Source organism: Oreochromis niloticus, linkage group LG11 (assembly GCF_001858045.2).
Source record: "Oreochromis niloticus isolate F11D_XX linkage group LG11, O_niloticus_UMD_NMBU, whole genome shotgun sequence".
Taxonomy (NCBI): Eukaryota; Metazoa; Chordata; class Actinopteri; order Cichliformes; family Cichlidae; genus Oreochromis; species Oreochromis niloticus.
The window spans coordinates 10,814,212-10,840,778 of record NC_031976.2 but is presented as its reverse complement, the minus strand read 5'-3'; the positions used below and the strand labels follow the sequence as shown (position 1 = coordinate 10,840,778).

At 39.9% G+C, this 26,567-nt stretch overlaps 1 protein-coding gene across 11 annotated transcripts in view; it reads left to right on the top strand.

The window, feature by feature from the left end:
- The window catches only part of LOC100705316 (CUB and sushi domain-containing protein 3), a 240,882-nt gene that overhangs the window by 143,471 nt on the left and 70,844 nt on the right, over positions 1-26,567 (top strand). For 10 of the 11 annotated variants that reach the window (XR_003222198.1, XM_025911534.1, XM_025911531.1 and 7 more), the window contains 11 exons: positions 6,461-6,574; positions 7,051-7,146; positions 7,533-7,736; positions 13,475-13,599; positions 13,793-13,889; positions 14,696-14,800; positions 20,278-20,396; positions 21,450-21,519; positions 23,190-23,306; positions 23,510-23,719; positions 25,471-25,659. Coding sequence is in view for 10 of the 11 variants with exons in the window: in XM_025911534.1 (XP_025767319.1) it covers positions 6,461-6,574; positions 7,051-7,146; positions 7,533-7,736; positions 13,475-13,599; positions 13,793-13,889; positions 14,696-14,800; positions 20,278-20,396; positions 21,450-21,519; positions 23,190-23,306; positions 23,510-23,719; positions 25,471-25,659 (1,446 nt within the window). In the remaining variant the exon portion in view is untranslated. The remainder of the gene's footprint in view (positions 1-6,460; positions 6,575-7,050; positions 7,147-7,532; positions 7,737-13,474; positions 13,600-13,792; positions 13,890-14,695; positions 14,801-20,277; positions 20,397-21,449; positions 21,520-23,189; positions 23,307-23,509; positions 23,720-25,470; positions 25,660-26,567) is intronic. The other variant, XM_025911532.1, reaches the window with a different exon arrangement.

Genomic DNA, 26,567 nt, shown 5'->3' with positions numbered 1-26,567 from the left:
TTTGATGTGAACCCGTCGGGATCCCGAAGTCGGGATGAAGAGAGTTATAGCTGCACACTTCTTTCTAAACCCTCTCAAATAAAGGTGAGACTAGGTGGATTTCTTCGAGTGTTGACATACTGAGTGTGAACAACAAAGATCCGTCTGCTTACGGTCTAGCCTTCTGAACAACACTTCCATTTAACAGCAGTTTTAAAAATGATTTTACAATGTGATGCCTCAAAATAAGAGTATTTCTGCAAGACCCACTCTGAGAAATTTTAATGTGATCCTTATGGCATTGATTTAAGAACTAGACTGACTAGCGTAGTCGGGGGTTCAAGAGGGATTTGGCAGGTGGGGGAACGTGGGGAGAATAATCACTTAAAATAAATCACATAGTTATTTGTATTATGAGCTCCATTAGATTTGACTTCATGTGCAGGCTGTAATCAGCTGACCTGTGATGCTGTGCTCTGAGATGCTTTTTCTGGCTTTAGCCAGCTGAATTCAACATGATACAAGTAGATTTTTCATGAGCTGTGTGTCTGATTTCCAACCACTACATAGTTTAAAGGTAGTATTTGGTGAGTGAATCTAATCAGCAACGTAACCTTATGTTTAAGTTGATCATTGCTACCCTGTTGCTACCCTGTATCTGTCCACCATAGTGAATTACTGCAAACTACACCACAGTGCTGCAAACTAACCACTTTAGCATGCACTAAACCGTACTAAACTACCCCCTTTATACAACCTTTGAATAACCAAAAAAACCCAACTTATTATACATTGCAAAATATGTAAGAAACTTCTGCAGCACAGAAGCACTCTGATTAAAAATTAAATGAGGGTAGTTTCCAGTTTATCAAATATTTCTTACTGAACGTTTGTTACCTTTGAAAATATCTCTTTTCATTTCTTGTTCTGTCAAACATTTTTTCTCTCCCTGGGAAAAACAGCAACTGCACATTTGGCCACATACACACAGTTTGTTTTAGCTGATGTTTGTGGAGCTAACCTGCCACTTAAACAAAATTAGCACCACTTATGCTCGCTCCTTTCAGGAGCACTAGCTAGATGCTGAAGTTGAGTAACCAATGCAAGATGGACAAATCACAGGGATTCAGCAGTATTATGCATTAATCTATTACTATTTATTTCTATTTACTGACGGTGTCGGAATGCCGTTCTGGATTGTTTTGGCCCACATTAACCCCTGAGCATAATTCCATAAAGTGAAGGAATTACAATTCCCATGGCAAGTGAAGTAAACTATATGAAATCATGGACCTGTCTTATAAGGTGCACACAGTAAGGGTTGTTTGTTAGTGTGTAACTTAGGGGAGATATTTTCTTGACACACATTGCTTGCCTTAATGCCATCTGAGCACCATTTAGACATCATAACATACTTAGACATTGTTACTGACCAGGTGCACCCATTCATCGACAGTCTGCACTTTTTCAAATGGATACTTCCAGCAGGATAACAAGCCTTGTCACAAAGCACTCATCATCCCCAAATGGCTCCAGGAGCATGACAGTGATTTTAATTTACTTCACTTTCCTCGTGTACTTTCTTTAGATCCCAGCCCAATAGAGCACCTTTGAGATGTGGTGGCAAGGTTTTTTTTCTCCCACAGTGTGAATGTGCTGGCAAATATCTGCAAGACCTGTGCGTGGAAACTATCACCGTTTCGAGCCCATGCCTGAACCAATTTTCTCTGTTTTGAAGTAGAAATGTCTTACGTAACTCTAGATAGGTGTATCTTTGAGTGTGGACTCCTCGGCCATTCAATTTAATGTAAATTATGTAATGTGCGACCACCTAAGACTTTTCTTGATTGTTTAAATTGCATGGTTAATTTAAACGTTTCCCCTGATTCAATTCATATCTGCCAGACTGCACTTGAGATGGTAGAAAACCATTGAAGCCTCTTGTCACATTTTCCAGAATGACTGCTTTCAAATTGGAAAAAATTAGATTGCCATCACTCAAGAGAAGGATCAAAGTATAATTGTACATTTCATGCTTTATCAGTGCCTGGCAGGCATTACTGGTTTTGAGATACAGGAATATACGAATATCACGATCTAATACCCTGAGAGGTGTAGGATTAAAGTGACTTCGTTGAGATAATTCAAGGTGAAGATGCAGATATGAAAATTGTTCCCATTGTCCAAGTGCAGTGCGTTACACTACCATGACGAGGCCCAGAGGACAACAGATTCATCATAGTCCTGCATAAATTAGGTAACAAGTTTCCGATGATTTATTGACTTAATATCTGGACATGATTACAGCAAAGGAGCAGATTGGAGTCATGCATGGCTGGCTTTGGATTAGAGGCAGAAATGAGCGACATTGTGCTTGTGTTTTGTGTGTGTGTGTGTGTGTGTGTGTGTGTGTGTGCTCAGAGCACAGGAGTGCAGCCTCTAACAGGGTGTTGGTATGCTAATACCGCAGCAGTGAGCTGTCCCTAAGGGTAAAATCATCTCTTATTCAAACTCTTTTTCAGCCATAGGCATTTTCTCGACTCAACAGATAAGGAAACAGGTCTGCCTGTGCTGCTTTGAGTGAGAACACCACTTCATGCGTGTCCATGTGTTTCCGTTTTTGGGGGATTTTTTGCTTTATGAAGCTTGTTTGGTTGTCGTTTCAGTTTTGACACTTTACATTTTGCAACAAGTAATAACTAGCGGGGCACCCTTATTAAAACAAAAATCAAACAAACAATGTAAAAGACTACAAATACATCTCATTGCTGTTCATGTCATGCTTTCTGTATTGTCATTTGCCTCTTAGGCCATAAGATGCAGCGTTGCCTCCAGTGGCTTTTAGGGGTTACTTATTCCCTTGTTTCTGTTTCCTGCTAAGTGTCTTTTACTCCCTGTGTCTTTCTTAGCTTTGTAGTGGGGATAGTGGTTTCATGGTGGTTGGCTACCTGCCAGAGGAGATGGGTACTGCTACAAAGTGAAGAAGACAGGAAAATTCTGCATAATTCATAGCCAGAAGGAAAAACATATGCTGCCTTTTCTACCTTTGGCAATTGCCTCTGCTGATTGTGTTATTTTTATTTGACACCTTTTCAGGTGGATCCTGTGTGTATGTGCACACAAAGGTGAACACTGTTACTGGACAAAAGGCAGGCCACACTTGCTTTTCATTTATAGATTTTAGCCATATGAAGTCTGCTCTTCTGCAGCCCAGTTATTGATAATCTGTATGTTTGTGTACCAGTTAGAGCAGATGCTTTTTGGACGCAGCACCACAACAAAAAAAATGCTTGAACATGTAATGAACTTGGGAGATGGGAACCAGGTCTGCAACCATTCACCAGTTGTCTTACTGGGTCATAAAGAGGGTGTTGAAACTGCAATTAGACAGAGTGAGTCTCCTGTCATTTTAGTAGTTTACGATTGAATGGGTCGAGTTAGCAGTTACATACAATCTATTTGTAATAATACAGGAATTTAACTGTGATAAATCAAAGGGAAATCACAAATTGGTTGATGTCTACATATACAGGATTTCATATGTAACTATTTACATTTAGAGTCCAGCCAGTATCTTATCTATCAATTACATACTAGTTATTTGAAAACTTTTGCAAAGTTGTCAGAGAGTGATTGCATTCATGCAGAGTTGGACATTATTTGGCAACAGGTTGCCTCCCACTAGGTGGTCACCTTGTAATTGAAAGTACACGACACCCTCAACATCTAGATGTCCTATTAGTTACCACAACTACTTGCAGTTGTTCCTAGTCAAAGTTTTAAATTAATAGTAATTTTAAAACTAAATCTAGTAAATCTGCTTCCTTAAATGGCTTTTCTGTTTGTATATTAAGCAAGCATAGACCGTATTTGTTCCTTATCATTATTAAACATATAAAGAATTTAACTTTGTCTTTATGATCAGCTCTTTCTGAATCCACCTGTTTTGATTTTGCAGCTTAGGAACGCTATTTTATTCTGACTCTACCCGCTAAAGCACAATAGTATGGTGCTCGGATTAATTTTCGATGTTAACAATTAGTTTATTGTGAATTGCTGTCACTTTAAAAGGCATTAATTATCTCAGTAATACAGTGCAGAATTTATTTTTATTGAAACAGAGGGCACTCATAGTTCTTTTTTTTTTTCCTATTGTTATTGTGATACCTGCATTTCAGACATAAGCAAATCAGTGCCCACAGCCACTGATGGAGTCATGGTGTGAGTGCTTGTCTGTGCAACTTGAATGGCGCGGTGTAAGTTGCCGCTTACTGACAGGGTTTACGGACCTGCCTGGCGTGATGAAGGAAAACTGCTCCTGCCAGATTTTGTGATAATTGCTGCTCTTTGGAAAACACTGTGAAGACAATAATTAGCACGGTGACTCGGGACAAACAGAGAAATAAACTTATTGCAACAATGCAGTAAATGTAACCAGAATGGTGGGTTGAGTGTGGGAAAACAGAGAAAGGGATAAACAAGAGCCACATTGAGTATAAGTAGCCTTCAAGGTGCCTCCTAACCACCATTGTTGACGCTCGCGCATAGAGTACATTTATTTGCACTGGCACGCACAACTGCACAGACACAAACACGAGTTATCGCAGAGGTAGTGATCCAGTTGGTCATGTCTATTCATTTGGTAAAAAAAATCTGATTATTTTCAAGGATGTGTACACATCGATATAATCAGGAATGCTTAATTGGAAATATTTATGCAGGGCATTATTTAAATAATTCTCTGTTCATTATCATAAGTTCTCCCTCACTGCTTTTATTAAGGACAAGATTTAATTATTTTGCGATAAACCGTAATGTTCTCATGCGACATTTCATCAAGAAATGGATGTTTCATTAAACTAAAGGTCAGATACTACAAATACTTCGGCCAGATCCCTTCCCTGTGCATTCATGTTTATGGTGATGCATCATCGACTCGGGTGACTTTCTGAGTGGTCTTTATTTATTCATTTTGGCTGAATCGGGATTGTTTAACACTTGAAATAGGAGCGATCGGCTAATGCATATCATATTTAAAGTTCAGCTGCAATTGCTTGTCATACAGCAATATGTCCCATCTTCTTCTTTAAGAAAAAAAATCCAAATTCAGTAGAGACAGAAAATAGTTTTTCTCTCTTTTATTTTAATGATTCCTCTTAATTTTTTATCTGCCTTAATGTAGAAGTTTGTGTACATACAGGCAGTCACCTCACATTAATTTAGGGCATATTTACATACATTTACATATTTACATTTACATATTTACAACACTGTTCTTTTGCAAGCAGTCACAGTGACTGATGTACTGTCTTTTGTCTTGCAACTTGGTTTGTTGAGTGAGCGGACAAACATTCACAGAGGAAAAGTGCTCTGCAAATGTCAGTTTGGGGGCTAGACAGCAAATTAACTGCTCTGGTGTGGCATATTAAACAGCGTGTAAACCTTCCTCCAAATTTCACTTGTTTTGGATGCTTGTCGTGTCCTTACTCTTCAGTACTACTGCTAACAAAATAGTCCCTGCCCACGGCTTTTAGGCTACAGTGCCAGTTTGTTTACGCTTCCTCCCATTCCCCCGCCTGTGCCTGAGCTCACCTTGTCAGCTGCTGTCAATCCACTGCCCCCACCAACACACCCCTCCAGCAACAGGAAGGAAATGTAGCATTTCTGATATTTGCAAAGACATTTTGTTGGTTATTTGGTTATTAAAAAGGTTGTTTTTATACCTTCAAAATTGCAGTCTTTTTGCAGAAAAAAGGGGATCTTTTGCTTTTAGTTTAGGTGTTAAAACACCATATTGTATGAAGGTCATTCCGAACATGTTAAATGCCATGGCACACCACAGAAAGACGCACAGTTCAAAGGAATACCTAATTATTGGTTGTTCAGAAAATGCCACGGAAAGGTTTATAGTAGGGAGCAGATGTTAGTTTGCCTGAGAAAAACGTGACCTATAAAAAGCTACTGTCCAGAAAGAATATTGTACCAAAAGTCACATGTTTTACTGCAGCTTATAAAGTCCTGAAGTGCACTCGTAGTGTTATACTGTTCTTAACATAAAACTTATATTAATTGGAATTGTGAGGGCTAAAAAACCCCACAGAAATCCCATCTGGAATCTGTGTGTGCGCGCATGTGTGTGTGTCTGTGTGTGGCTGATATCGGTAAATAATAGCTTGATAAATCAGCCTCGCGGAAGGGTTGTGTAAATCAGCAGAATAAGATTGAACTGGCCAGCGATAGATGTCGCACAAATGCTGATACTGAATGCAGCTTGGCTGTTTTACTTGTCTGTCAGGGCAGAGACACGTGCATGTTATTCACTACAAGCAAGCGGCAGTATTGCCAAAGCAGCAGCCACACTCTTGGGGACTGTACAAACTAGTGAATCAACTGAATGTTGACAGATCTAAACCTTTATTGGCACAAATTCACCTTCATGTTGTCTTCTGTTCTCTGTCCTCTGCTGCTTCTTTCCCTGCAGTTCTCTTTGGTCAGTTTGTGGTATTCCAGACTTTGATCAGCGATGTGGTCGAGATCTATGATGGTTCTTCAGCAGATTCAGCCCTTCTCTCTTCCATATATGGATCACACTCAGGTAAGAGCATAACTCTCTGACTTTGAAGCCTAGTTTCTCTTCGCTCATAAGTATGGCTAGGGCCTTGAAAGGTCAAGCGCAGCATTTAGAAATTGCGGGCTGTACATCACATGCAACTCAATTCTAATCAAATAACTATTTTTCCTAGACAAATTGAATGTCTGTTATCCGAGCCACTTCAAGCTGCTAGGGATAAAGATTGTTTCCCTTCATATATTCTTATATTGATGTTACATAATTACATTATGATTGTAATTGAATAAACTCCTGAGATCCCAATTAAAATAACAAAAGCAAACCAGCTGTTGTAAATTGTTGTCATACTCTACCTGGTTAGACTGTCAAAAATGTTGAAACAAAGAAAAGCATTGAATCCTTTGTGTTGTGCCGTACCACTTAAGAACATCCTTTTGATTTAAATTTAAATCACACCGATAATGTCTTGATGATGCTCTTCTTTTTTCTTTGTTATGTAGGCGAGACCCTACCTTTGAGTTCAGGAAACAAGATCATGCTAAAGTTTACCACAAATGGAACAGAAACAGCCAAAGGATTTCATTTTGTTTACCAAGGTAACGTTACTTTTTCTACTATAGTTCCAGAGTTTCATCCGCAGAATTATTTGCTGCATTGACTGCATTTGTTTGCTTTCGGGGAAAAGGGAAGGTACTTTAGCCCAGCGCTCATCAAACAGAGGGCTGTTCAGCAGAGTGCCACTGGATGCGGCTGGGCATGTCTGAACAAAGCAGAATGATGTGGAGTCAAATAGCCTATCCTGGCAAAGCAGATGAGAGTGACTAATGACGCGCGAGGAGATTCACAAGGGCTTTACTGTTGCATTCTACCTCCTTTGTCTTTCCTTGTCTCCTTTTCCCTGTTGTATTTCTGCCTAACAAACCCACCCACCGCTCTTTGTCTTTCTTCCTCTAATGCTCGCTTCCTCCCCCTTTATCCTTAGCTGTCCCTCGGACAAGCGCCACTCAGTGTAGCTCAGTCCCTGAGCCCCGCTTTGGGAAGCGGATAGGGAATGACTTTGGCATCGGTATGGCGGTACTGTTTGAATGCAGTCCAGGCTACACGCTGCACGGCTCCAACGCCATCAGGTGCGAGGCTGTGCCCAATGCCCTGGCCCAGTGGAACGGCACTGTGCCCACATGTGTTGGTAAGCGTCATCATCCTCCAATCCTTGCCGCATGTCCTGCATGCATGCAAACACACACAAACGCACAAACACCAATCCAAAAAGTGGCGCAGGTGCATAAAAGCAGTTGGTGTCTGTCTTTTTGTTGGGGTTTTTTCCTGTCATTAGTTTTCCTAATGTCCATCACCCATTGCAAAGTAGCTAATCTCAGGCTCTGGTAGATTAGACCAGCAGAAAGAGGCAACAGCAAACAGAACAAGCGTCACCTAAGGGTTTTGGGTTCCTGTGTTTTTCCAGATAAGTGGAAAAAATAAATATCAGTGTAAAGTAAATACATCCAACAACAACAGATCTTTGAAGAACTTTAATCTCTATATGCCCTCAGTATAATATAGTTCAGTATAACAGCTCTGCTATAAAAGGTATATTTGACACATTAGCACTCCATGTGCAAATAAATCTGGACAGAATATACAAACACCATCAGTATCTATACACTTTTTTAAATACATAACACTGCATAATACTGCGCAATGCCAAAATTGTAATGCTATCTATATTACACATGATGGGACCAGGCATGTGTACAATATAATACATTGTAGCTTTTGACATGAATTATTATTAATGCACTCTCGATATAAATATAGTGCTTTGCAAGGTTAATGCCATTATAATGGACATGTTATATGTTTCAAATTGCAGTATCAAAATAATGTGACAATGTGAAAGTGGTAATTTGCAGTGACAGATCTGCGGTGAATAATCACCGGAATCTGCAGCTCACCCTCATTTTCTACACCTTATAAAGAATTTCCAGTCACTGTTTAGCTGACCGACCCACAATTGTACCACTTTGGTTCTCTCTAACAGCTTACAGTGTTTTCTTAAACTGCAACAGGGAAAGGTCACAGTGAAAAAAGCTCTAGTAAACCCACTCTATAGCCTTCTACTACTCGCTACCAAACTTACACACACACATTTACGAATGACTTAAAGAGTCTGTGTCAATGTGGAGAGGACCCGCTGTCGCTGCACCTTCTGTGAAGACCTAGTGTTGAGTTGTAGTGTTGTAGCGTAGCAATAATATCTAGTTTATAAGGTTGTTTTAGGATACAGCAACTCTTGTTTCATATAAAAGATTTAAAGTTCAAAACCGGTGACAAACAGGGACAGGGAAATTCATACATTTTTGACATAGACAGAAAATATAATTAACTAGCCATGATCCAGCAGCCCTATTATTACAACAGCTCTTGGCGGCCTATGTAAGGTGGATGCGAACCATCTGCTGAAGGGACAGGCATCTCTCCCTACATGGATGTTTGGCTAGCATGCACAGAACCATTTTACATGTAAATATACCTGCATGAATATGCATAGTCCATATTCGTGTACAGGATGATTTAGGTATGCTGTCAACAAACACTGTTACCCATACCTGTAAGCGTGCAGAAGGACATGCAGTCAGTCTCACAAAGACACCCACATATCTGTCTTGGGGAGATGAAGGACTAAAGATGAAATGAGGTAAAATCTATTGAAGTCAGGCCTTGTGCCAGCCAGTAAATAGTACCAGCCGGTAAGTGCGAGAGATTTCCAGCCAGGGTTCATCCAAGTTGAGTGCCAAGTGGTAAGGGAATAGCAGTGGCACGCGCAGTTCCATTTTAAACATAGTGATTTTTATCTGGAGATTGAATCTGGCTGCAGCATCTCCCCCAGCGGCAGTGTACTCGTCCAGAATAATGGATATAGTTTCATGGAAGCCTAAAAAAAACTGCACCATGCTCAATTACTCAAGCCCTCTTTATGTGATATGACGGCATCAGACACCGCTCTCTAGCAAGGTGCCCATGTTTCAGATGATATACTTTAATTTCCTCGTCCAGATGTGATTGACCTCGCTCGTCGTGAGGCTGTTGTATTTCTTTTGATTTTACACGTACAAAGCTGCTGAATGAGGGTTTTGCTGGTGAGTCTCTACAACGTCCTGTTGTGATTTAATTAGCCCCGCCTGAATGGATGCATAATGTTGGGGCAGACTTTGTTGAATTTTTATGGAGAGTAGTTGACTTGAATAAATAGATGTTTTTGTTTTATAAAAGAAGTTTAACTTGCAGTGCTGTTGACAGAGCTTCAAAAAAAAAAGCTAACCCTAACCCTTATATCAGATCTTTTTTAGCTGTGTGTGGACTCCTATGTCCCCATTAGATTGTGCAAATGACCAACTGCCTATTACAGGTTGAAGTAGAAGTGATAATGAAGTTAAACAGATGAGCATAATTGTCCCCTGGCTTGTTTCCTGCTCGAGTGACAGAACGGCAGCTTAATCTCAAACACATACTTAATCACTTATGATTGTAGAAAATCCTCATATTGCATAAGCTCACAGATTGCCATGATTCATGCTCGGTATGCCCACGCTACGGAATTCACTGTTGGCTTTTTTCGAAGGTGTCAACAAGTAAACAGTGTCGCGCAGAGTTTGTTTTTAAACAGTGGATTCTTGTTTTGCAATAGCCTCCCAAGACCAATTAAAGTGTCTCAGTCTGGGAGTGTGAAGCAAAGCCAGGCCAGAGTGCATCTCTGGAGCAAAATGAGCTGCTCTTGAGGTTTCGCTACATTTAAAAGTTTACTTAACTTTCCACAATGAAATCGGAAATTACTGCCAGTTTATCTAATGGTGTGTTTCTATTACTTTAACACTTTTGTCTTTTTTATTCATTTATAACTTTTACTCTTTTGGCCAAAAACACATCTGTGAGAATGGGAGCACAAATATTTTCTCCAGTCATTTCTATCAGATTCAGCTATGGGAGGTGTGGTGGAAGATTGAGGATAGTAGTGGGTTAGAAGAAGGTTGACTGTAAAATTGAGCATTTATTCCATGAAAAGAACAAGTAACAGGCAGTCCAGAAATGGGAAACAAAATCCACAAGGCACAAGAAAGCACAGGGAAAAACAATAGGGACAGCGCAGCTGGTAGGATGATTTGACAAAGAGCAAGGGGAGACGGTGACAATGAATACACAAGGTAATGAGGAAAGAGGAACACAGCTGAAACTAATCTCAGAAAACCAGACAGGGCAAGTATATAAATACCAACCACAGTAGCCATGTGTTACCAAAAGAAAACAGGAAGTAGCCAAACACTGGGACTTCACACAAAAAGGCAGAACACTAGGGAATAATAAATAGAACTAGGGAGCAAGAAGACAGCAAGGAAAAAAAAGATACATGGATACCCAAAGAAAACCAAGAATCAAAGATTTACATAAGGAAAACTAAAAAGCCCCAAAAAAACAAAATAACTGGGTAAAAGACCCAGGACTGACCCAGGACCATAACCAATTATATGGATTAGCAGCTTTGCAGTTTGACTAATATATTTAGGAAGCAGAGATATAACTCAGTGTGACTATTTTATGCAGCATTAACGTGTCACATCAAGATGGATGAAAAATAGAGAATTCTGAAACTTGACAAAAGGTCGTTTCAACTATGAAATGTATGCAACATTTAATGAAATTAATGTGTAATTTGTAAAAGTGGAAGAACCATTTAAGAATATATTAAGCTATTATGTCACAGATATTACGTGATTAAAACATTTCCAATTATAAGCTCCTGTCACTTTCCTGCATATCAAACTGTGCAGTTTTATAGTGTAATATAATATATGGTCCCAACCTTTGTCTACCTACGCTAAGTCTAAAGTGGCAAGCTTTCAGTCCTTTATTGCAGTCATAATTTCCAATCTCGCTTGACCAGTTGCATTTTCTCACAGGACTGAAATGAGTTGTGAAATTAGGCTTGTTCTCAAGATGATGCTCTTCTTCTTGATGAATAACGAAGAAGAAGAAAAAACCCCACCAGAACAAAACAAAGCTGACTGTACTTTGTTCATAAACTGGTTTCAATTTCTCTCAGGTGTTTGTTTCATCACTGAAGGGTCGGTAATAATAATGATGTCTATGCAGTATAGGCAGCATGAAACAATCTCTGCTTAGTTATCGCACAGCACTTCATAGCTTCAAGGAGCCTTTGAGTGGTGCCAACAGGATATGACATTCTGACTGTGTTGCTATGGCTGTTATGGGCATTGACCTTTATTTTTTTCATTTTTAGACAAAACAATTGCACAAACTCGTATCCTACTTTCATGCATGTATAGGAGTTGACTGATTTCCATACCAAGTAGTCTGCACATGATGTGCTTTAGCAGAAGAAGCTATACCTGTGGTAGTGACTATATAAGTGTGATGACTCTGCTCTGTGACTGCTGAGAGATGCAGTACAGAATTCATTGTCTCTAATGTGTCACTCAGTATAAAAAGCAACAAAGCAGTCACTTTGGCACCGTTCTCCGAGTGTCTTTCAGATGGTAGATATCATCTTTAAAGTGCTGATAACTTTGAACTGGTGACTGTACTTTCTTGATAGCTAAAGTGGTATTTTTTTTCTCTTTCTCCATCAGCCACTTTAGTGTTTATTGCAAAGGGAGTCTATTGTTTTTTTCCCTCGTTTTCCATGTCTCCTCTTGTCTCTTTCATTGTATCTGCCATCGGCTGATGGATATCAAAAATAGTGATTATCATTGACCTGCACGGGGTAAACCCTTGTCCTTGACAAAAAATATCAGTCTCTTCTTTGTGAGAACACTTTGAACTACTCTGCTGAATGTCCTCTTAGACTGACAGCTATGTTTATGGTCCCATGCTGCAGAAAAACACACAAATGGTTGGTAACCTTCAACATCAGAGGACTGATAAAGAAATTACTTTGTTGGTTGTATTAAAAAAAACAGAAGATCTGTAATTCTTTTCACTTACCATTTTCTGGTTTGAATATACTGCTTAATTTTTGGACAAGGTATCCGACAGTAATGTTGAAATATATGCCGTGACTTAAGTTGACTCATACTTTGCTACTGGTGACAGCAGAACAATCGTTCCCAAGAGAGAGAAGATAGAAATATACAGGGATAAAATATAAACCACTTTACACTTCTCCCTGATGATAAGGTGTCATAATAACACCTTATCACAACAGCACAATATCCTACAGGTTATTGCAGGTTTCTGTATTAGTCAGCAGAACTTTATTTCAATAGAAAGGGACTGCTTCTCATTGTAAGCCAGAATTCCTGCATAGAATAGTCCTGGTTGAATACTGGGGCACTCGTCTCGAAACGGCACTTGGACATATCGTCGCCATTTGGTGGTGGTTGTTGTTTGAGTTATAGTAAGCTTTATCGCACTCCTTGACAATTTCAGCACATCCTACTCAGAGCTTCAATTCATCTGAGAGCTCAGAGGGTTGATAAATAAATGACTGGAGGCATTGGTAGCAACAGGGCATGCTTAGAATAGCATTCACAATTGAAAGATGTGATTTGTATGGCCTGTGAGAGATTAAATTACACATCAGGGTTAAACTGTTTACTTCTGTGTTGCGCATGAGATAAGTGTATGGCTCCATGCTACGGTCCACTAAGTTTGATGATTAGCATGTCGTGTGTATAAGAATGGCATAAAATAGAGTAGATTTACATTATCATGGCTCACTATGCTACGGGTGCCTCACATTTCCTTTGTATCAATAGAATTTCATCAGCTGAAGTGATTTTTCCAGTTGCTCATTTAACATCCATCTATTAATGATCAGTTAGGAGTTTTAAAAGTGTGACTGTGTGAAAGTGTATACGTGACTTCAGTTAGCCCGAACTCAGTTTTTGCATATGCTTTCCTTTTTTCTAGTTCCCTGTGGTGGAGTATTAACTGAACGCAAGGGTACTATCCTCTCTCCCGGATATCCAGATCCATATGCCAACTATTTGAACTGTGCCTGGAAAATCTCTGTTCCTGAGGGAGCCGGCATCCAGGTGAGAAGACACATGCAGATCTTAGCAGAGTCATGTTTGATGAAAGATTAAGAGATTTTTTTTGAGGGGTGGATTTATTACTGATACATACAAGTTAGCTATAATTCATGCTTTTTTCCTTTTTTTCCCTTTGGAAATTTGTTAAGCTTTCATACTTATTAAATTTTTGTATTACGTTATGTTTCCCTTTTAGATTCAGGTCGTGACCTTTGCCACAGAACACAACTGGGATTCGCTGGATTTTTTTGATGGCGTTGATGGCAACGCCCCAAGGCTTGGTAGCTACTCAGGTATAATTTTAGTTTTCAGCTCCCACTTGATTTTCAGTCAGGTGTCACAAGATCCCAGCAAGAGACAAGCTGATGACATTTGGCATGTCCTTTGAGAATGCTGTCAAAAAAACAGTAAAAGAGGAGAAAAAAAGAAATCCTTGCTCTGTCACAGGGTCCCAACCTTTGCAGTTGAGAGCTTTATAATGTAACCCCTGTTTCACTTGGGAACTTTACATTCGTAGTGTTGCCTTCGGGTTTACATTATTAGAAACGGTGCGTTTGTCACTCAGTAACCTATAAGAAACAGGTCATCACGTCACTTCAGATGCTCAATTCTGGAATACAAGGGGCTGGTGTAACATAATGACTTCAGCCTTGATACGGAGACACTCTCTGAAAAGTGAAACAGCCCCACAGTGCAGAACTAACTGCAGTGTGAAAAGGGTCAGGCATTTTAAATGGCTAGCAATCATGTTTAGCTTTGGCTAAATTGATAAAGATGATTATAATTACAAGCCAAAGTCTCACCGCAAATTCCCAAAGACATGGGGAACAGAGAAAATGTTCCCTGAGCTCAGCGTAGCCGCACATACAGATTATTTTGCAGTGAATTTGAATTGTAGACCATTCCTCTTCCTCGATGTGATTTTATGCATCTGACTTCTGTGACTAAAGAGCTAGAGGAGATGTACTGAGCATGATTTTCTTAAACTGTGTTACAGAAAGCAGTGCAGAGTTAAATACTTTGCACACGTTCACATGCTTAAATCCAGAAAGTGAAGTACACGGGCTCTTAACAGAGTTTTGTATATTTTATGAATCAGGTACAACAATTCCCCAACTGCTGAACAGCACATCCAACAACCTGTACCTGACCTTCCAGTCGGACATCAGTGTATCTGCCGCCGGCTTCCACTTGGAGTACACAGGTATGAGGAGAGACGGCTCGTCTGCCTGCCTGTCACTTTGTCTGTTGTCTTTCTGTGTCCATCTGCCACTGACTTCCAGCTGCTGCACAAGGGTATAAGGAATAAGAGGGACAGCTGGTGTGGATGGCACAGTTGGAGCTATAAAAAATGGTGTGAAATGGAGAGTAAGTGAGTGGGCAAAGCTTTTTCTTCCTCATTATCTTTTCTAATTTTCAGGCTTTGTATCCGCTTTTCTGGTATGGTAGCTTGGTATTCCCGAGTGGCTTCCTTTTTAAATTCCCCCCATAGCTTCAACTTACTGGACCCACATCCTTTTTTTTTCATTCATTTAAGGACTAAGTTTCCTTATCTCTCAGTGGACTGTTCACTTCCAGGCATATTTGCTAAAGAGCATGCTAAACATTTACTGTGCATCAGAATTGAAGGAGTATAGCATGCCCCAATGGAGTGCCTGATTTACTCCCATTTAAAAATTGCACATCTTAAAGAAAAGGCTCTGTCCTTGATCCATGCAGCTTTTCTTTAATTCACTTACACTGCAGGCACCTTTCTTTGTCTCTTCTAATGTCCTTTTCTCTTAGTTAAATTTTAAGCTGGCGTATTCTCTTGTTTGCTCTTCACATTTGTTTTCCTGCTGGTTTTTTCCTAACCGCTCATTGGCTGATACGAGCCTGTGGGCAGACCCATTGTCACTCATTGTCAGTGATGCACATTTGTGGCAGTGTGGAAAGACCGGGAAGACTTCCTAATGCTGTGATTAAAATAGGACGATATGGAAATGTCAAAAGCAGAAACGACGGCCAACACGTTAACACATCCACTTTGAATTTTTTTACACACACATAACAGCTAAAGAGTCACACTTTTTTTTTTCTTTTTGAGTGAGCTCAGTTCAAACTGTCACTTTCTGCAAATTTGCTGGAAAACAAGAAAAAGCAGGAAAAATCACTGCTGTCACCGGATGTGTCCTTGCTGTCAGTTGTGTCAGTCTGTGAGCGTCATGCCACTGTTGAGAACGACTTCACAGTCATGTATCTCACAGTAGGTGCTTCGTTCTTCTTGTTTGGAGCCACTCTGTACTCGTGTCTCTCAGTGCGCTCTTTCCTTTCTGCACTTCCACGCCATGCCATCCCACCCCCACTACCTCTACCTACCGCTGAGAATCACAATCAGCTCTTTGCTCTGTGTCTGTCTTACACTTTGCCACTTCTGCCCTTGTAAAGTATACTCCCTGATGCTTTGTGCAAACCATGCTCCAGTTTATCTCCTCTCTGCTTTCTTCTCTTGCTATTTGTTAGTTTTCCCGCTACTTTTCCTATCTGCAATAAGAAAAGAGAAAAAAAATGTGGATGTGTGATTAATCCATGTAGCTTCCCTATGGAACCACTCGTGAAGTATTGCAGTTTTTCCACTTTCTGATATTTTATCCTACATATAGCAGATTTCAGAGTCTAATTTATTTGGTCACATTACCTATTACATTAATCCTCTTCTGACCTGTAGTTAGATGTACCTACACTGCTTGGCTTGAAATAATCATTTATATTTCACGCACTTGAGTTTTTAGTTCCCAATTAATGCTCTGAAAGCTCAGTAGAGGGGGTAGAAAACAGCAACAGCGATTGGCACACACCCAGCCAACTAACCATCTGTTTTAAAATGTTTCCTTTGGGTGATTGTTGCAGTCCACTGAGACCAGTCATAGAAATTCTGTATACCACCCGCCAGTACAACATCTTAAAAGAAAAACGTTTAAGCAGCTCTCCTAAGGCAAACAGAATGCTATAGCTGAAAACATAATTGCAGTGTTCACACATGCTGTATAGCAGCTTGCATCCCAAATAAAATCCCATATTGGGCTTCGATCACTGCCGTCTACCGAAGTTTGGCTTATTTTCGCTGCTACATGGAATAACTGTGACACCACACTCAATCAATTGTTCGACAGCTCAGAAAGGCACTCTTTCTTTGACATGGTCTTAAGATCTTTCCAGACTTTCTTAACTTCAGTCACACCAAGAAAATATAGCAGTGTCAAGTCTATGGTTACTACCTGTAATCTCCTCAATAAGTACTTCCACACTTTTCCTTATGAATTATATGTATCATGGCTAAGCCTTGCAGCATTGTTAAAGATTAAGAGCAGAAATTACCAGGTTACTACTCATTCACATTTTCTTACTACACTATTTTTCAGTACTAAAGGCTGTATGATGACCTGAAAAACTGCTAGTGCATGTGAAAGAGTCTTTCAGTCTTTATGAAATGCACATCTGTTAGCATTTGCTACTAAACTATAAGCTTACTATTTTCATTCTGGTTCGTCACATGTATTATTAGCATCATCTGTGCATACACAGATCACATCTATTCAAATATAGACTTGGCTTTAGATTTTTTCTTCAGTCAGTCCTGGCATGCAGCACAGCTGTGTACTAGTTTTAATGTGTCTTATTTAATCTAACCCAGGGGTGGGCAATTCCAGGCCCCGAGGGCCGGTGTCCCTGCAGGTTTAGATGTGTCCTTGAACCAACACAGCTGATTTAAATGGCTAAATTAGCTCCTCAACATGTCCTGAAGTTCTCCAGAGGCCTAGTAACGAACTAATCATGTGATTCAGGTGTGTTGACCCAAGGTGAGATCTAAAACCTGCAGGACACCGGCCCTCGGGGCCTGGAATTGCCCACCCCTGATTTAACCCAACATCGTATAGAGTACAATTCAAAAATTTGAGTCTGTCCAAACTTTTGACTGTTGCTGTAACTCTGTAAGAAAATATTGCAAGAACACAGTCTTACATATTTTTACTCACAATAAACAGCTAACTATATCTTGTTGCATAGCAGGTGTCATTGTGACGCATGTATAATATCAAGAGATCTGTTGATTGTTCATTTAACGCACTCACTTCCTCTGCACATAGTGTGTTAATACTAAATACATTCATGCACTATTTTATAATTCATTTTGATACTTTAATGTCTTGATTAAATTAATTGTGCAAAGCAATTAGAGTGGCTGGTTTATTATATTGATAAAAGTAGTCATATTTAAAAATTAGTGGCAGGATTAGGGATGGAAATCTGATGAACGACATAAAAATGTCACAGTGTCGTAATTGATATTGTGCTTCACACTTTGTTAATGTCTGTTTAAAAAAAAAAGAAAAACTGAGACAGAAATTTGATTTTATCTACCTTAAGTTGTTTTACTGCTCCTCCACCCACAGGTGGAAACCACCACCTGCCACACTCTAACTCCTCCGCATCTTAAGCTTGGAGTCGCCTGTGCTGTGAGCAGTGTGTATCCACAGTATATTGCCTCGTAAAAGTGAGCCGTTGCATTTGCATATATACCTTTGCAAAGGAACTTTTTTCTACACAGTAGGCTCTTCTATATTGTCTGACCTGCATATTTTCCTGCCTCATCTTTCGGGTAGCTTTTATTGTCCCTGCATTTTTTGTTTTTTGTCTCAAACCTCCTCCTACTGTTTGGAATACTAAACAGTTGTGTTCTTTGCAGGTCGAGTTTAATTTTTAAAAAATAAATATTGAACTGATCGAATTTATGTAAAAGCACAAGAGCAGATAAAACTCTCACATGCAACTCTTGGCTAGTGGGCACCACTGGATAGTAACTGATGACACACATGATTGAAATTGCTTTGCCTGGATGCATTCGGCAGGGCCTCATGTTTGATAAGGACAACACTGCTTCAAGACATGGGTGCACATGCAGAAGCAGGTGGCCCTGACAGCTTGAGTGGAAACCGTCAACAAGGCGGCAGGAACCTGAGCCATAATGTTAGCAGACACACAGTTTTAACCCGACCTAAGTGTTTGCCATGTTTCTTAAGATCTGGTGCTCCACCTCTGGCTTTGGGAGGGTCACTTTCCTGAACATGGGCGTTCTGTATTATTACAGGGTTTGACAACCTTTTTAATATTTTCATTGTTTGAAGTGAACAGTGCAAATTTCACAAAACACTGCAAGAGACAGGCCGATTATTCCTTATCATCAGTGCACATGACAATTTTAGAGCTGCATTGTGCTTTAATGTCAAAATTACCTTCTGGCAGCCTAATATGGCAGCAGCAACTGCTCCGCTCTTGTGAATTGTGTCATCAAATCTCCTTGAAATTAATTAAACATTTCTAAGTCGAAGAATTTGTCAAAGTATTGCTCTTATTTATACCCACATATGACAGAACTTCACAGCTTCAAAGCATCCACCCACTCGCCCTGTACAGTAGCTTGTCTCTTGTTGAATTGTTCTATCTCCAGCTGCTTTCACGTTGCTTCCTGCTCTGCGTCTCTCGGGTTACCGTCTCCTCCCACTCAAATATCCTCTCTAACTTTCACTAGATGTTGAGTGGAGTGACCACTCCTGCTATTCAGAGTCACCTTTAAATTGTTCTGAATCTTTTGTGGGCACTTCCCCTACCATGTTTGTGTTCATCTACCCACTGACTTGTTTGGACAAGTGAACTCTTTGAGTGGGCTTGAACGCGAGTGCTTGTGAAATGCTTGTGTTTGCCTGCAACGTTGTTGGGGATGCTGTATTTGTCTACACTATTCCACTCCCTGCGGCCTGCTTACAAATTATACATTATGAAGGAAACCTAATAAAACCATTTAGATTTGTATATGGGTTATTACGAAGATAACTATCTCCTGTTTTTCGTCGGCCTATTTTCATGTTGTTTGATGCATTGAAAAACAATGTTTGACAGACGACTGGCGCGAGTTGAAAAATGTTTAAGATGAGCACGTCTCCAGTGCTGCCTTTCATTGAATAACAGCATTATATGCCACAAAGTAATGAAGTAAAATGTTTTCTCCTCTGCCTGTCAATATATTTTAGTCACTTCTTAGATAAATGAAATTGCAACCTGACTATATTTCTTGTCTTTTTTTCTTTCTTTTATTTGTAAAAAGCAGCGAAGGCTCAAATTTCCTTAAAATGTCCTACATTAATATAGCCCATATAGCTGGCATCACCATTGCTTTTAAGCCATTAAAACACAATATCTAGCCTTTCACTACCTGGCAAGTGGCACTGTAATCATTTCTTTCCAATGGGGCTCAATGCGTCTGTCAAGTAATACTTCAGGGATTGCTTTGTAATTTCACAGTGATTGCTTCAGATCACAGTCAGAAGGATTTTGCGATTACAGCCACGAGTAGAATAGCTTTATAGCTCGTCCCACTTTCTAAACGTTATGATGAGGGGAAAGAGAGACAAAGAGTCGGCGTGGGGGGGGGGCTTGCTCAATTAATATGCAATTACAAGCACATTAAAATGAGGAATTGTATAATTATGTTAAAAAGGTTGGTTTTAATTAAATTATTCCTTCCCTCTATAGGTAATGGTTGATTAAATGTAAATATTTACTCCAAATATATATGGAGGAGTTTCTTTGATATGCAGAAGAATGATCGCTGTCCACACTTGTGTGTTGTGACTCTGTCCTAAGCAATAGGTTTGGATTCGTGTCCAGAGCCGCTGCCTCCCAGTAATGGCCGAAAAGTTGGAGATCGTTACACTGTGGGTGACATGGTTTCCTTCCAATGCGATCAAGGCTTTTCACTACAGGTAGGTGGAAATATGAAGTGCAGATCTGCAGCTCTCTTAGTGAAAAATATTGACCTGCCTAAATGAGTGACATTTTCATGGGGATCATCTAAAGGATGAATCTTTTAAAACAGAGGAACAAGTCCTTTTGATGACTTTTATGTGTGTGTGTGTGAGCGGAAGAGTACAGGAAAGAAGTATGGGAATGGGCAAGTGTGTTTGCAGGTTTATTTGTGCGTGTGCGCGTGTATGTGTGCGTACATTGCTTGCACGCCTCCCTGCTTGCATGTTTGTGTAAGTGTGAGTCCTAGTGTGTTCGTTACAAAGCAGCTTTAACTTCTTCCAATCCTGCCTGAGTAGATTCAGTAGCTGTGGCGTTTTGAGCTGTAGAACCTTCCAAGGCCACAGGCGATGGATTGTGTTAACAGTCGCCTCACTAATCCCACACCGATTTTTCTTCCCAGCTCGGGCATTCTCTTCTTTTCATATCCTCTCTGGACTAACCAGCAACTTCTTACACACATCTTCAGGCTGAGTGTGTGAACACCAGAAATAGACTTGAGGCGGGTGTAGTAACAAAAGCACAAGTATGGATGAGTCTTTTGAGTTTAGGTAGGTAGTGTGTGAGTGCGCAGTATAGCTGTGTTTTTTCAGGCGTGATGTTAGTGTACAGGTTTTTGGAGAATCACCCTGCATGTATGCATTTTACAAACATGCAGGCAAATTCCAGTTTCTATGTTTAAAACAACATTAATGCTCTGAATATTAACCATCACATTTAGATTCCCTTTTTTGTATTCAACGCAATTATGTTTGCAGATGTTTTTTTCTGTTCTTATCTCGGGGTGCTTACTCCCATTGTCTACCTAGCAGCGAGAACATCCTGCCCTACTCTTGATATTTACACACAAGAAGGGGATTTTGACTAAATCCAAAGATCCATAGGACAGAGATAAAATATACTGGGGTCACCTGCTGGTTTGATCTCATCGTGTTCCTTTTCATTTTTAACTTCACAGTGTTTTGCTGAAAGGGAATTGACAGTAAACAGTTTTTGTTTGTTTTCTTGAACAGGGTAATGCATATATTACCTGCATGCCTGGTCCTGTCAGAAGATGGAATTACCCCGTACCTCTGTGCTTAGGTAATGTATTATCTCATACAGTCTGACAGCTCTAGTGACAGCATTTCAATGAGGCGATATTGTTGACAACAAACCCATATTTGTAGCACCAAACTCAAACTAGATCTTTTTCTTTCCCATTTTTGCCATTCAATTTTTCTCATTGACTCGTTTATCTTTCTTCTATCTTCTCCTTATTTATATTTCTCTCATACTAATATTTTTCTCATATACAATGACCCGATAGCTCAGCAGCCTCAAAGAGGGCATTTTATTGTATTAGAAGAATTTTATTGTACGATCGGGGGGTTGGGAGGTGTGATGGCTGGGAATAGATGCCTTGAGGGGTTTAGGGATTATGAATTTTCTGCTTTCCCCTTTGGTTGAAAATCAATAAGGCTTTGCACCATCTGAGTGTGTTGTTTGATTTCTGATACTCCTGATGAGACTCCCTTGTCTCGCCCGACACTTCCTCTCAAGTTGATTGCCACAGTGATAGTTTCCAGAGATTACCAACGAAGAACTCCACATTCTCTTTTACGCCTCGCTGTTCTCTTGCACCTTGCTCCCCTCAGTTATATACATATACATAAACATATGCAATGTGATAAATGCACTCTTGCGCACACAGACAAAACTGCACGGTTACCCAAAGAGCTCTTTGTGTAAATACTCTGTTCCTGTGGTTTTCATCGTTCACTGCAGACATAAATCCCGGCTTTGCTGTCGATAGGCATGTTCTCGGATGTGTGCGTTCACTCGTTAGCTTAAGTCTTCTCTCGTTTACAGTACATACGCTTCCCTGAACACCCCAGGATCTGTATTCATTTTGTTTGCTGATAAACCCACATCAAAGGCTTTGGATGCCCCTGCGCCAAACGTATAACACCCTTTTAAGTGCCTCTCGTCTTCTCTTTTATTTCATACACAAGCAGGTCAAGCCCGTCCCCCTCCCCACTGCCAGGAACACAATTACCTCCCGAGATAGTTTGTGCCTCATTTTGGACTTGGTTGATAGTCCCCATAGAAATAGCAGCAATATCACTTGCGTTTTCCACCATTTGCCACACAAATGCGCCTGTTGGGGTTGTGATGGGAAAAGCAGGAATGATTTAGTTTTAAGATTATAAGATTACACCACCTGGGTGTTCATGTAAGACTAGGTTGTGTGTCACAAGAGAGGGGTATAACCTTCACAGCAAGCTAAGTGTTCTCTAATGCACTCAGTCAAACAAGAGAGGGTGGGGTGTTGCAGGTGGGAGGTTGAAGTAATCACCTTCACCACTGAGCAAAACTGAGTTAGACTATTGAATAGTGACTCTCTCATTTATTTTGATTTAAAGCACCACTGAGCAAGGAGGGTGCCTTGGTCTGCTTGTTTTGTTTTTTTTCCAAGAAGAGATGGACAAGCACAAGTCAAAGACATAATCCAACACAGACAAAGACCCTTCTCAGCTCTGCATAACAACATATATATATAGACTATACATGTATATAAAGAATGTGTAGGATACACATGCACAACATACGTAACGTTTATGCGTGTGCTGAAACTTTCACTCACACAAAGACACAGTGCTCTTTGCCCTCCCTGAATATGCAGCCCTCTAGTCATTGTTTTTCTTTGTTTTCCCACTGAGCCGCTCCATGGAGAAGTGACATGTTCTTTCTCCTTGGTTGGTCTCCCTCAGCTCAGTGTGGCGGCTCTATGACAGACTTCAGCGGCGTCATCCTCAGCCCAGGCTTTCCAGGGAATTACCAAAGCAGCCTGGACTGCAGCTGGAGAGTTCAACTCCCTATTGGCTTCGGTCTGTAACCTCTCCTCTCTCTTCTCTCCTCTCTTCTCCTTTGTAACTCAACAACCTGCTAATTTTAAGCATGTATAAGTACAAGTATGTATAAAAGTCTAATACAGTGATTGACAGGAATATCCACTCTTTGCTCTGTTTTACTTCATTCATGTGCTCCTGGGTTTACCTCTTCCATTAACCTTCTCTTTCCTCTTCTTTAGGGATCCATCTCCAGTTTCTGAACTTCTCCACAGAGCCTGTTCATGACTATTTGGAGATCCGCAGTGGGAGCCTTGAGACAGGAACAGTGATTGATCGGTTCAGTGGCCCCACGCTGCCCAATCCTCTCTTCAGCACCACCCATGAGACTACTCTGTTCTTCCATAGCGACTACTCCCAGAACAAGCCCGGCTTCCACATTGTCTACCAGGGTGAGAGAGAAAAACAGTGTAGCTAAAGAGGACCTGCATCGTTGCCCTTATTTTCTGTTCTGTGTGTCTACACATGCACGATATATATACATATTTTAATGTAGTGCAAATATGAGCTATATGAAAGTATCTTTTAAAAGTTTAGGCTTCTGAATGTTCTCTAGCTTCAATTTTTTTCTCTTATCACAGTTATTGAGAATTTGCTAAAGGTACAGCATGTCTCCAAAGCACAGTAGGTACACCTCACAAGCACTGGGTGCTGCCTCCCAGAATGCCTCTGGAGGTTAGCCAATCAGAAAAAAAGGGAACATTTAGGGAGAGTACCTTAAAGAGACAGGAGCTAAGATGGCATGTCTCAGATAGACAGTGAACTGAGGGGCTGCATAAAGGCCTAATATGAGATAAATAAGGGTTTTTTGTTTGTTTTGTTGTTGTTTTTTTAACCATGCACAATCCAAATGTAGAATTTAATCCCCAGATTGAAGTACAGCATCAAAAATAGTCATAACAAACGATAACCAAGTGTCCATATCGTGCTTTTAGGTCTTTCCCTGTCTGTTAGATATTTTGCTCATATAATAGGTTTGCAAAGGGTAAGAAGGTGAGGTATTCTCTTCAAAAGTAAAGACTACCCCTGTTGAACTGCCCATGCTTTTCCTCTGTGACTTATTTACATCACTATTTAACACCCTGGCAAAATTTTGAGACTCTGTCCCCACAACAATGAAGTAAGTAAAATGTATTTATTAAGATACACAGACAGACAGTCAAAGCGAGGTACACAAAAAGATTAAAGTAAATAAGAGCATTAAGTGCCATAATAGCCAACAGAAAAATACAATAAGACACATTAAAACAGACAGGAAGTTTTAAAATAAATAAATAATAATTCAATACAAATTCTCAGTAGAAAGCCTGTTCAAACAAAAACAAAATCCCTAGATGCTTAGTGTTCGCACAATGTGCAAATAATATGGCTAAATTTATTATCTGTTTATTTCTCTCCTGCTCTATGTCCTCTCACATGTATGTATGTGTTTTATTACAACCAGATTCAACTATTCTCATTCATGTAATTTTCCTGTTTTTGCTGTGAGCCAACAGAATGATAAATAGTGACTCTTATGCAGCTCATCAAGGCTAATTTCAAGACATTTTCCAACCTGCTGCTGTGCATTACTAAAATCCATGTGTTACAACAGTGATGTAACAGTGTTGCCTGTCAAAATCAGTAGTACGTAAGTTAACGAATACAGCTTTGATGTGATGGATGCGACATTTACATATAAGATGAAATTTAGAGGCTAAAGGATGTCTTTAGAATTTGCGTAAAGCTAAAAATTTTCTTAGCAGGTGACAGTTTGTAGGGCTTTGCTCATTTTATGCATTAAATCATTGTTTTTAATCAATTTTTAATCAAAGTTAAAATTATGAGATTTTAAATAAGCTTCCTATGGGCACTTTGAAATTGGGTTTTGCAAGTGAAGTGAAAGAAGTTTGAAGCACTCTCTAACAGGACACTTAAAAGCCCATTATTTACATTAGGTACAGACAAGGGAGAAAGTTTTGTAATTAGGTATGCACGGCAGTTTCTTTCACTGAGGTTGTAAGATTAAAGAAAACCTCTTGCATTTTCTGAGACATTGCAATTGCATACCACATGTCCTTGAAAAGTATTATTTTTACCCCGGTGTTAAGTTCTGTGTTTTATGATCGTCTTTGTCTTGGATGGGTTTTACTCCCCCCCCCAGCATATGAGCTACAGAGGTGCCCAGACCCACGGCCGTTTCGTAACGGCATAGTGATCGGACAGGACTACAGCGTGGGGATGACGATTTCCTTTGAGTGCCTGCCAGGTTACACTCTTCTTGGAGAACAGTCACTCACATGTCTGCATGGAATCAGCAGAAACTGGAACCACCCCATCCCCCGCTGTGAAGGTGAGTGCCTTAGGTACCCTCTAAGCTCAGCAGTGTCTTTGCACCAAGTGTCATTCATATGCAGAAAAAAAGTGGCACTCGATCTGTTCAGTATCTAAATGTTTCCTATGAATTTCTTATATTTGGTGAATCAACATATTCTGTTTATTCATCCCAAAACGCTCTTTGATGTTTCTGGTTTCAAAATCAGTAGGAAAATATTTAAATATCTGTGCAGCTAACTAAAGTAAAGGTGAAGATTCTTTTTCATTACAAAAAATATCTTTGTTATTTTAAATAGTTCATTTTATAATAGAATACAGTCTGCTTGTTGTGCTGTCTTTTATTCTAGCACATCAAAGCATGAGACTCACCAGCTATTCAACACTATTTTACTGAACTATAAACCGATGCTTAGCGATTATAATGATACATGGAGCATCTTCAAGTCTTTAATGCAAATCTGAACATGCTGGTCTTTTATGTAATTCTCAAGGAGTCGCCTTAGATGTCACTCAGGTACGCTAAACAATCTTTCATCAGTTAAACGATGCAACAGCAGACTTTATAAGACCACACGATAGTTTTATATTTGCCTTAAAATGTTGTTTTGGTTCTTACATGCTGTATTGCTCCTGTCAGGTTTACAGCACTTCTTTTTTTTTTTATCCTGCGGGTAATGCTTTGGCTTTGACTCCTAGTTCAAAGTCAGATTTAAACTTCTAAGGGGGGTTTGATAGAGGGAGTTTTGCTGTCAAAATCAGTCATCATCATCAACTTCACAACAGCCAGTAACCATTCCTTGCATTTGTGTGTAACAGGTGCATTCTCCCCCCCCAAGTATCTGGGTGATAACCCAATAACACGCCGTTATGGCTTATTTTATCAACTGTTAGTGGCAATACAACCATAAAAGCTACTTTTATCGC